At 39.6% G+C, this 12,458-nt stretch overlaps 1 protein-coding gene across 4 annotated transcripts in view; it reads left to right on the top strand.

Annotated features, from left to right (window-relative positions):
* The window catches only part of RAP1GAP2 (RAP1 GTPase activating protein 2), a 1,028,482-nt gene that overhangs the window by 982,323 nt on the left and 33,701 nt on the right, over nucleotides 1-12,458 (top strand). For all 4 annotated transcript variants that reach the window (XM_077294402.1, XM_077294401.1, XM_077294400.1 and 1 more), the window contains 2 exons: nucleotides 4,627-4,740; nucleotides 9,496-9,613. In XM_077294402.1, coding sequence (XP_077150517.1) covers nucleotides 4,627-4,740; nucleotides 9,496-9,613 — 232 coding nt within the window. The remainder of the gene's footprint in view (nucleotides 1-4,626; nucleotides 4,741-9,495; nucleotides 9,614-12,458) is intronic.

Genomic DNA, 12,458 nt, shown 5'->3' with positions numbered 1-12,458 from the left:
AAATAATTTGCCTCATGCTCTAGTTTGGTCCAATTTGCATACCCAGATTGGTGCATGTGTATACTAGGTAGCTCCTGCACCCATCCACTATGCGGGCAGTCACATAAAGCTGAACACGTAGCTAGTCACTTTTGCAATTTGACTGGTTGAATAAATTTTGTGGATGTGTGTACTTAGCCTAAAGCTGGCCATACACAAAAATGGCTGGCAGCCAAAACGATGCTGCAGCCAATCATTAGGTTTACAGTCATTTCATATCCTATATACAGGAGCACTCATTCGACCAAGTGCTCCTGTGTTCTCTATGAGAAAACCCCAGCCCCATCTTTGCTGACTTTACCGGAGATGGGCCAAAGTGATGTGGTTGCATAATTGTATCCCAGCCGTCACTTGCACTAAAATTAGGCAACTTTCAAAGCTTTTTATGCCAGAATACTGACATAAAAGTTTTGTTGAATTGGGCCCAAAGTTTGCACACTGAGATAGATCTAAGGTAGGAGGAGACTGGGGTTCTAGCAATAAGCAGGGGTTCTAGCAGTCAGACCCTCTCTGATCTAGGTGGGAGGGGTCATAGGATACAATTACCATTTGCTTTCCAAATCCCCAGGAACCAGATATGCATTTTCTGTCTCTTTTTTTTTAATGCTTTATAGTGCCATTAAGCTGGCTTGACCTCATCTTGATAGGTCAACACCAGTGTCAGCGTCACCACCCGACACACATGGGCAAGTGTCAGGGCCCTGGACGAATGGGAGAGTCCACTCAGCATCGAGGACCAACACGCTATGGGGCCTGCGAGGCGAGGGAGTCCAGTGCCAGCACTGGCACTGGGCCCTCCCTCAAATACTCACCTATCTTCATTTCCCGCAGCTCTAGTGTCTTCAGCATCACTGTCTTCTGACTCTGTGACGTCTCAGGGCAGAAGGCGCAATGATGTCACTACAGCGCACCCTCTGTTGAGTAGTGCAGAATGTCAAAAGTTGCTGAGGAGACCGGACCTGCGTCGAGAGTTTAGTATTTGATTTTTTTTTTATGTATGGAGCATTATGTGGGCCATTATATACTGTATGGAGCAATATATGGGGCCCATTATACTGTATGAAACATTATATGGGGCTCATTATGCTATATGGAGCATTATATGGGGCCCATAATACTGTATGGATGACTATGTAGTGCCTATAATACTGTATGGAGGACTATGTGGTGCCCACAATACTGTATGGAGAACTATGTGGTGCCCATAATTTTGTAAGAAAGACTATGTGGTGCCCATAATTTTGTATGGATGACTATCTGGTGCCCATAATATTATATGAAGGACTATGTTCTGCCCATAATACTGTATGGAGGACTATACTGTCTGGTCTAAAATGATAAGTCTGCAGTCACTCTGTGTGATGTGCGATGCAAGGATTCGCCAGTTTCTGAGCTATTGTAGAATTTACAATATATCACTCATGTAATGTAAGAAGTGAAATCTTTTGCATTGTACTATACCTATATTTCATCATGAATAGTAGTGTGTGTTAAAGGGTGCCCTCTGAAATTCTTTCACCCAGGGCCCATGAAAACCTGGAGCAGACCCTCGTCAACACACTGGGTCTATAACCGATCTATAATAACTCAAGTATATTCTTATAGCTAGAAAGTTGTTCAAAGCAGGTACACATATGAATTTGTATGCTTCCATTAGAAAGTATCTATTGATGACTTTTATGACCATTGTTTCCTGGATTAAAACAATAATAAATATGTGTAAATGCTTCCTATCATTAGTAATTACTAGGAAATTACTTGTGACGAAAGTGCAGGGTAAACCTGTTTCCACTAGTAAATAGCAGGAGCTGTGCAAATGTATCTTCTATGAAAAAAATAGATTTTCCATCTCCTTTGTAAAAGGTTAAGCTGCGGTAGCAATCAGCTGCCTATGGTGAGTTATTTACAAGAAGAAAGTGAACGATCCAAATTATACAGGCAAAAACGATGCTGACTTTTGAAATACTGGGATAAAGCTGTGACCGATAATGAGTTTTCTAATGATCGCACTGGCCACATAAATACTAACTAAACCAAAATTCGGGTATCTCTTCCAAACAGTGCTCAATGTAAACCGAATGCACAACTTGCACAATTCAGTTATTTACTGTTCATGTGATTCTTATCACGTTTATAGGTATATATCAGTACCATATTATGGGACTGTTTTTTTGCTACTTCTCTCTGAGGGCAGCATAAAGTAGGGGTAGAGACTCCAATTTCAGAAGTGTCTCAGTTTTAGTTTTGATAAAACACTATTTTATCTGCCGGAGCCCTGTTCGTCCTCTCAGTCATAAGCTCCTGCTAAGTAGTGCTTGGAATTCAAGACTTCTGGCTATTCCTGCCTACCACTGTCTATTCACCTTCTAGGCAGAAATCTGTCTAGATTTATAATGATTGATTTTGCCTAAAGGTTACTATTAACACACATTAAAGGGGTCTTATCAAGTTATTTGATTCAGTTAGCTAGACAGCATGAAAGTTTATAATTGACCTTTTTCAATTTTTGTCATTTTCTTGTAACGTGAATTTTTTCCTTTTTTAGCATACAGCTTGTTTCCTGGCAGGCAACTTTGCACATTACTTAAATTCCAGGAAAGGGGTTGACTCTTAACATACCAGTCACCTATCTATAGGACATTGATTTCTATACAGCAGTTACCCATTCACCTCCTCCTTTTCTCTCTCAGCTCTTGACCGAGCTGATCTTATATATCCTGTAGAATCACAATCCTTCGCACCCAGAATCATGGATCTCACTGTCTGGATCTGTGTGTTTGTTCAAATGCACTGTTATCCCTATATGAAAATTTAATGATAACAGTATAGATTCAGAACTAGCACTGATAGCTGAATGTGTCAGAGAAGAACTTGTACTGAACGTTAACGTTCTTCTAATACTACAGCTCTGCCTCTCACCAGAACTGTCACTCAAGGAGGAGAGCCCACCCTCCCAGAAACCAGGAAGTAAGGAGACTGGAAAGTCGTATGCTGCTAAAGAGACTACATTTGAATAATCCTTTACGAGGAATTTATCAAAACAAGTTTAAGTAAAAAAGTAAAGAAATAGTCCATGGCAGCCTAACAAGTTGTAAAATTTTCTAAACTATGAAAGCTAAAATCTGATTGGTTCTGACAGGTGGCTCCTCCACGTCTCCCCTGCACTGTTTTTTATACATCACCCTCGTTATGTAACTTAGTAAAAACCTATGCTGAACCACATCAGCTTCCAACATAGCCTAGCCAATTATATATTTTCTTTTTCTTGGTGCAACTTTGTTTTACTTGTTTTTTATGTTCTCCATAGTTTATATACACTCACCGGCCACTTTATTAGGTACACCATGCTAGTAACGGGTTGGACCCCCTTTTGCCTTCAGAACTGCCTCAATTCTTCGTGGCATAGATTCAACAAGGTGCTGGAAGCATTCCTCAGAGATTTTGGTCCATATTGACATGATGGCATCACACAGTTGCCGCAGATTTGTCGGCTGCACATCCCAAAGATGCTCCATACAAGGCAGGATGGATCCATGCTTTCATGTTGTTTACGCCAAATTCTGACCCTACCATCCGAATGTCGCAGCAGAAATCGAGACTCATCAGACCAAGCAACGTTTTTCCAATCTTCTACTGTCCAATTTCGATGAGCTTGTACAAATTGTAGCCTCAGTTTCCTGTTCTTAGCTGAAAGGAGTGGTACCCGGTGTGGTCTTCTGCTGCTGTAGCCCATCTGCCTCAAAGTTCGACGCACTGTGCGTTCAGAGATGCTCTTAGGCCTACCTTGGTTGTAACGGGTGGCGATTTGAGTCACTGTTGCCTTTCTATCAGCTCGAACCAGTCTGCCCATTCTCCTCTGACCTCTGGCATCAACAAGGCATTTCCGCCCACAGAACTGCCGCTCACTGGATTTTTTTTCTTTTTCGGACCATTCTCTGTAAACCCTAGAGATGGTTGTGCGTGAAAATCCCAGTAGATCAGCAGTTTCTGAAATACTCAGACCAGCCCTTCTGGCACCAACAACCATGCCACGTTCAAAGGCACTCAAATCACCTTTCTTCCCCATACTGATGCTCGGTTTGAACTGCAGGAGATTGTCTTGACCATGTCTACATGCCTAAATGCACTGAGTTGCCGCCATGTGATTGGCTGATTAGAAATTAAGTGTTAACAAGAAGTTGGACAGGTGTACCTAATAAAGTGGCCAGTGAGTGTATATTTCCATTATCTTGCACGTATTCTAAATTACAGCCTTTATTATGGTCTAAAGTTTCACTAATAACTCTATAGGTTTCAAAACCCACATTGCATTATAGAGACTTGGCTAAGCAAAGTTTTGATACCAACAAGCTCATTGACTGTTTCCAGCTAACAAAATGATGAATGCTGCTTTGAACGTCAAAACGAATAATGTGTATATCTACGTTTTTCAACCTTTTAGGTATATTATTGACATAACAATACTTTTTATTTATCTAAAGTTTATGTTTTTTTTATATTCAACAAGAGTTTCATTGCCTACATTCACTTTCACAATTGATTATTTGCTGCTTTTAGTTGTAGTAATTATTTATTTCATTTTGACAGTGACAGCATGTCTGCTGTGCAAAAAACTCCAGATTGTGGCCACTCATCACAGGATGTAAAATCTGAAACATCATCAAATCCCAGTTCCCCAGAGATATGTCCCAACAAAGAAAGGTAAAAATAATAATGTCGGAATAATGCGCCAGTGATTATGAAATGCGTAGTGCCAGAACAATTTGTTTTTATTTTAATTATTATATGCTATATGGGACATAATGATATATAGTCTAATATATTAGAAGTTTCTGGATGTGTATTCTATTCAGATTTCATTAAGTGCTCCCATATTGTATATTAAAGAGGTTGTCTACTTAAGGCCCCAATCATTTACTCCATTAGGGAATGCGGATAGCATAGGTGTTGTCTACGTCTGGGTTCTGGGTTGAAGCCCCATCCCATAGATACTGTAGAAATACAGGGCTTTGAGCTTTGTATTTTTGCATTCTGTCTGGTCTCCCACACATGGCAGACAGCGCTGCGGCACCTGTGTTATTTTGTTCTCTCCTGCCTAAAGAGAATATCTCAATGCAAAAAAGGGACCATTATAGGAAGTGCAGACAATGAGACTCGGTGCGTCATGTGACCAAAATACCAATTGTGGAAGCGGGGACTTATGGCAAAAAACAAACTGTAAAAATGGTGGTTAGAATGGTATATATGTCAATGGCTATTTGACAACTGATTCAGGAAAACCCCTTTAAGTGACTTGGGGATGCCACACTAATTAAAAGCAATAATTCTAAGGACTGAAAGAAGTCCTAGCATTTCAAGTCCTATCAATCAATAAGAGATTGCATATTCTAGTGATATGTCATCACTTTCCATGGTAGGGACTCACCTTTAAGACATATAATCTTCTACTGAGAGAACAGGTTTATACAGAAAAGGTAGATCCTTGTGTCAGGGGTTAACCTTGACTCTAGCTATGTTGGGTATGCACATGAAAGACTGAATGTTCATTCAGACATCCATGGACATCAATCCAAGATCTGGTGGTGGCTCTCTTAACCCGAGAGGAACAGCCTCACACAAAATACACAAAGCTGTTACGCTCAGGTCAGAGACCCCAGGCCACTCTGTGCATTAGAGGTCAAGTATCAGACCAATGTGCTCGGACATCTGAATTCATGTTTTAGCACCAATGGAGGTAGTTGAAGGAAATGAAGAAAATAGTCATATGAAATTATATAGTAATAGTAATCAGAATTTTCCATCACATCTTCTCATAAATCGGAGATAATTCATCTTCATGCTCTATTGCAATTGTTCTGTAATTCTTGCCTGGCTACAACCTACAAGAACATGATTTTTTTCCACTGGGAAATTTCCCTTGCTATTTTGTGCAAGCCTGAGCAGTTGTATTTCTGATAAAGATGCAGACACATTCTTCTCCTCATAATTACTATGTGAACTTCAATCCATGTAATCACCAAAAGTATGAATGTCCCCAAAGGTTGAGAGCCACATTCAGGTCCTGAATACTGCAGTTTTTGTGATGAAAAAGGTTTTCTGGGACCAGAATATTGATTGCCTGTCATAGAGATATTTAAAAATTATCAGATTGGTGGGGACTCGACTCTGAACACCCCCATTGGCCAACTATTTGAAGCGGCTATGCGCTGACACAAACATTTTTACCTCTTTAGTGTATAAGGCACAACCCTGCACAGCTGCTGCAAAATAGATAGGGTGCAGATACTTGTAGATGTAGTGCATGAATGTTGCAGCTAATATGTCACACACCAACTAATCTGATATTGATGGCCACAATTATTCCGATCTTAGAAAGTCAATTTAAAAAAAAGGTTTTCTGGTTGTCCAGAAACAGTACCACTATCATTAATTTCCATTCATGTCAATGGTGCTGAGCTGCAATACTACTCACAACCAATGAGCAAGAGTGCACGGATCTTGGAAATCAAGCAGGCAATTTTTCTTAAGCTAGACAACTTTCTTAAGCTAGACAGCTTACAGTTATCCCCTTTTCGACTTATGTACCTAGGTACATCAAAGGACACCTCCCATTCTTTGATGCAGGCTTCAGCACTTGAGCCCGCATCTTTTTAGGCACATGACAGCTGATTTGATCTGCTGTCATGTGCCCCTAACAGCCTTGGGTGGAATCACAATCCACATGCTGCTGTCAACACATTAAATGCTGCTGTCAATCTCTGACAGTGGCATTTAACATGCACGCGCCAGAAGCGTGTCACATACCATGCCAATCTGCATCATTGTCACATGATCGCAGGGTGCCGAGGGTTGGCATGACAACAAGAGACCCCCATGTTTGTCATTGCCTATCTGCTATGATCGCCTCCTCCATGGCTGGCATTCATAGCAAATGATCATTTCTAGTACACTTCCCTGCTATGTGTATCACAAGTGATCAGAAAATCACAGCTTCAAGTCTCCAAAGGACAAGAAAAGTAAAAAAAAAATGATTTAAAAAATGTAAAAGTTCAAATCACTCCCCTTTTGACCCATGCGAAATAAAACAATAAAAAAATCAAAAGCACACATTTGGAATCCCCGAGTTCAGAGACGCCCGATCTATCAAACTATAGAAATAATTAAATTAATCAGTAAACCGCACAATGAGAAAAAAATCAAAACGACAGAATTTACTCTTTTATGTCTACATAACATTGCAATAAAATGCAATAACGGACGATCAAAAGATTGCATGTATCCCAAAATGATATGAATAGAAATGTCAGCTAGGCGCGCAAAAAGTAGCCCTCACCCAGCCTTGGATCCCAAAAAATGGAGACATTATGGGTCTCAGAAAATGGCGCCATTTTATATTTTTTTACAAACTTTGGATTTTTTTCTCACTCCTTAAATAAAAAAAATCCATACATCTTTGGTTTCTTGAAATGACCTGGAGAATCATGATGGCACGTCAGTTTTAGCATTTAGTGAACATGGTATTTAAAAAAAAAAAGTGAAATTGCACTTTGTTTGCAATTTTACGGCACTTGGAATTTTTCCCCGTTTTCAAATACACTATGTGGTAAAACGAATGATGTTGTTCAAAAGTATAAATAAAAATAAAAAGTTATGGCTCTGTGAAAAAGGGGAGCAAATAACTAAAGCGCAAAAAATAAAAATCCCAAGGTGGTGAAGGGGTTAAGAAAGATGTTGGCTTGAAAACTTTTTATTGTTAAAGGAGTACCTAATTATTACATAATCACAAGGTGTTCCTCTGGTGGTACTCACAATGTAATAAGTGAGTAACCCAACTAACGCATGGACATGTTGGGTCTTCGAGAGTAAGGGTACATTCAGACGTCAACTTTTCTATTATGTGTTCTACCATGTTTTACACAGATTGAAATCGTGCCTATCGTAGTCTATGGAGCTGTTCACATGTTTGTGTATTTTATCACCCTGTGTGCTCCACATAAAATCGTGGAGACGTGATTAATTTTGATCTGAGTCTCAAATTAAATCACCAATGCAAGTATATGAGTCCATGAAAAAATCCCTTCCATATGCAGTCCTCTTTACATGGTCTGTTTGATAGTAAAAGCTTGAGAAACCTACATCAGTTTGTTTTTTTTTTCATCTGAAAAAAGAGAAAACTGTGACCAAACTGTGATGGTAATGTATGTAAAGGAGTGGAAAAGCTGTTGACACCCCTCTTAAAGGTCTTATGGTTATATAATGCATTGCCATGATTTTAAATGTTGTTTCATCTGGTTTGTGGCAGGCAACAATTGGTTAGCAATTGGTTAACCATTGGGGCCAGCCCATGGTGGGATGAAGTAAGTGGGCACGAGGAACCCAGTTCCTCTTAGGCTGATAGAGAAGGCTTAGCAGACCTGCATTGAAAGGGGTGTTATGTGCAAAGAAGGGAGACCATTTTCAGATGGCACATTTTGAAGTAGACAAGTATTACGTGGCAGGGATTTCTTATCTCAGGAAAGTGGGACCTACCGAAATTGTTATCTAAACTAGTTAACATGCGGAAGTGTAGCCAGACATGAGGGTCACAAAGGAGAATATGGCCGGGCTGGGACACATGTTCTCCTATGAGGAACTGAATATGCAGTGGCACACCAAGGTGTGTGTAGCCCACATCAAGTGGCCTTTGAGAATTGTATTGAGTAGTTGTAGCAACCCACATCAGCCAGTGAGGTCCTACACGAAGGGAAGATATAGATTCCCATTGTGGCTTGCTGGACCATTGAAGCATGTAATGAAAGAAATGTACCACTGTGTGCAACCGAACTTCCTGCCTCTGGACTGTGCAGAAGATGTATTCACTAAATGTTGTGCCTGCTATCTGATGTATATACATTTTACCAATTCACTCAGTAAAGACAAGATTATTTTTAGACTCTGGTCTTCCTCGTTCATCACTATCTTGTTGGGTCCTGGCATTTCATGTCGAGCAGCAGCATGTAGTCAGTAGTGGCATATTGCTATGGTATCAGCACATACATCCAGCCAGGATCCCCTTTTTCTGTAGCGTGATGGGGCGCTGATGTGACCCTTGGGCCCCGGGCCACCCCTACTATTATAGTAAAAACTGACACACGGACTAAACACTGATGACATGGTCTGTTTTGTGCACATGTGAGAAATCATTGACGTTAGAATGAGCCCTAAAATACATCTGTTGTAGCCACACTACTATAACTAATAGAAGAGGGTCTAGCATGGAGAATTCCCCTCTATTACACTAATATACAATATTAGGTATTTGAAAATAGGGGTTCTATAAAGTGCATTACCCTTCTGATGTTGGTATCTGTTGGATATAAGCCCTGCAAATTGTAAATACGTAAACTGTTTTTGTGAATTTGATATCTCAGGTTTTCTGTTTTATAAAATACTTTATCCAACCATTTTGTTTTCCAGACCGTACATTAAACTGAAGGAGAATGGGCGATCCAACATTTCTCGCTCTTCATCCAGTACGAGCAGTTTCAGCAGCACAGCTGGAGAGAGCGAGGCTATGGAGGAATATGAGAGTGTGGTGCGTATCTTACATATATCCTAAAGCAGAGGGGAATACTTGAGAAAATTTAATAGTTCCGAAAATCCAATCAAAACAACAAACAACAAAAAAAATCCTTTGTGTGAACAGAGGAGGAGCATCACATTGTAGGGTTATGGGAATACAGATTGTTTAAGTATGGTAGATGGTTTTCTGAAGTGGAGGTAAAAAATAAATCTTAAAGTAATTGTTATTCCTCTGTTACATTTGTTTCTTGGAGAGCTATAAAAAATACCTCACATGGATGTCATTAAAGCCTTTCCATATTCCTTATAATAGTGGTACAGTTCCACAAACCAGATCTCAAAGTTGGGCATTTCTTAATAAGCCCATAATGGTTGTTTTGGTAGTGTTCATGGGTATTTGGGGACTAGTAACAATGGTAGGGAGGCTCAGTGTCTCAAATTTTGGGTTATGAATGTTGTCAGAATTAGAAGTGTTAAGTCCCAGTATAAAATATATAACAGGACCGTTTTATAATACTAGTCTCTTCTTATGGGAAAAAGGGACCTTTTGTGCCAACTCAGCTTTTATTCACTCCCATATTTTTTCAGGCAGTTTTCACAGATTCCAAAAAATAAAATCTGCAGTGCTTCATTGCCCCATGTATTCTAATATCAGTGTATGACTAGACAAAATTCATGAATCTGAGAAAGCAGGGATGAACTAGGAAATAATAGAGCTAACATATTATATTTGAGGACAATTTCATATTAAGGGTTATTTCCTTTTTAGGAAGGGTATAGATAGTTCCATCCGAAAAGTTACCTCTCCCTACTCTCTCAAAAACAAGCAAACTGGCCTTGGTTGACACCTGTATTTGTAACAGTGGGGAGAGAGGACTAGGCTGCCATCATACCCTTCTGGCAATGGCTTATCTCCATAAAGATTGAGCATGTTGAAATCCAATTTGGCCTTTAGATATGATGAATCTACAGGTAAGGAAGAATATATTGTATTCTGTGTAGTAAAATGTAATTCTGCCAGTCACACGTTGTAGTAGCAATTCAGAGAAAACACACTTTGAACAGCCGTCCAAAGACTATGGGCTCGATTCATCAAGGCGTTTTCTCCAGTTTTCTAGTGAAAAACACTGTGGAATGTCACTTTATTGTGCAACTCGGAGATGAACAAAAATGTTGACTTTTGTTGTTTTTACTCCAGTCCTGGCCAGCTCTGCCAAAGTGAGTGGAGCTTGGGTGGTATGGGATGGGCCAAAGTCTACCCAGCAACTTCATCAAAATGTATCCAGAAATATACACTAGTCTCTAACTTGAGTAACATTTCTGGTGGATGGGTACAGCCGTTGAGGCCTAATTTATGTGTGTGCCTCGTAATGAACTAGGGGCATCTTACTCCAGCATCATTAAGACTGGCGTATATGAAGACTGAGAAGTCTTTTCCTATATACAACTGGCATACTGTAGGGAGAAGCCACGGGGACCTACTTTAGAGTGTTGAACTGAGTGATCGCTCACACTGCCGTATAACATGGCCGAGTGCTATCCGATGTATTATAATATTATATTATTACTACACAACCACCACCATCAGCAGCTACACCAGCACCAACACAATCACGTCCACGTCCCTTATTTTATACTGTGCTCATTTTTGGAAGTTTATTTTCTAAACGCTACTTGCAAAGAGATGGCGGAAGAGTAGATTTATTTATTTGCAACAGTACTAGAAAAAACCCGACAGTCCTGAAAATTATTTGTTCGGCCTAGAAATGGCAATTAGACGGCTGATGCTAATTATTTATTTCCTAGACTAGTAAAAAAACACACACCAGTCTAGGAAAAACATTTTCGGGGGCCTAGGAATGACAAGGAGATGGCTGATGTGATTTAATGATTTTCAAAGCTACTAGAAAACACACATCAGTCCTGAACAATTATTTATTTGGCCTACTAATGGCAATGAAACAGCTAATGCCAATTATTTATTTCTCAGACTGCTAGAAAACAAACAGTGGCTTAAATTAACAGTACTCCCACAGGCAGGGGAGGGGGTGAAGAGTACACACAGCAGCTTAACCCCTTAAGCCCTGAGGGTGGTTTGCACGTTAGTGACCGGGCCAATTTTTACAATTCTGACCACTGTCCCTTTATGAGGTTATAACTCTGGAACGCTTTAACGGATCTTGGCGATTCTGACATTGTTTTCTCGTGACATACTGTACTTCATGATAGTGGTAAAATTTATTCGATATAACTTGCGTTTATTTGTGAAAAAAACGGAAATTTGGCGAAAATTTAGGAAATTTTGCAATTTTCCAACTTTGAATTTTTATGCCCGTAAATCACAGAGATATGTCACGCAAAATACTTAATAAGTAACATTTCCCACATGTCTACTTTACATCAGCACAATTTTGGAACCAACATTTTTTTTGTTAGGGAGTTATAAGGGTTAAAAGTTGACCAGAAATTTCTCATTTTTACAACACCATTTTTTTTTAGGGACCACATCTCATTTGAAGTCATTTTGAGGGGTCTATATGATAGAAAATAACCAAGTGTGACACCATTCTAAAAACTGCACCCCTCAAGGTGCTCAAAACCACATTCAAGAAGTTTATTAACCCTTCAGGGGTTTCACAGGAATTTTTGGAATGTTTAAATAAAAATGAACATTTAACTTTTTTTCACACAAAATTTATTTCAGCTCCAATTTATTTTATTTTACCAAGGGTAACAGGAGAAAATGGACCCCAAAAGTTGTTGTACAATTTGTCCTGAGTACGCTGATACCCAATATATGGGGGTAAACCACTGTTTGGGCGCATGGCAGAGCTCTGAAGGAAATGAGCGCCATTTTA

Source organism: Ranitomeya variabilis, chromosome 3 (genome assembly GCF_051348905.1).
Source record: "Ranitomeya variabilis isolate aRanVar5 chromosome 3, aRanVar5.hap1, whole genome shotgun sequence".
Classification (NCBI taxonomy): Eukaryota; Metazoa; Chordata; class Amphibia; order Anura; family Dendrobatidae; genus Ranitomeya; species Ranitomeya variabilis.
Note: the sequence above shows the minus strand (reverse complement) of the source record. Positions and strands in the feature narration are given on the sequence as shown.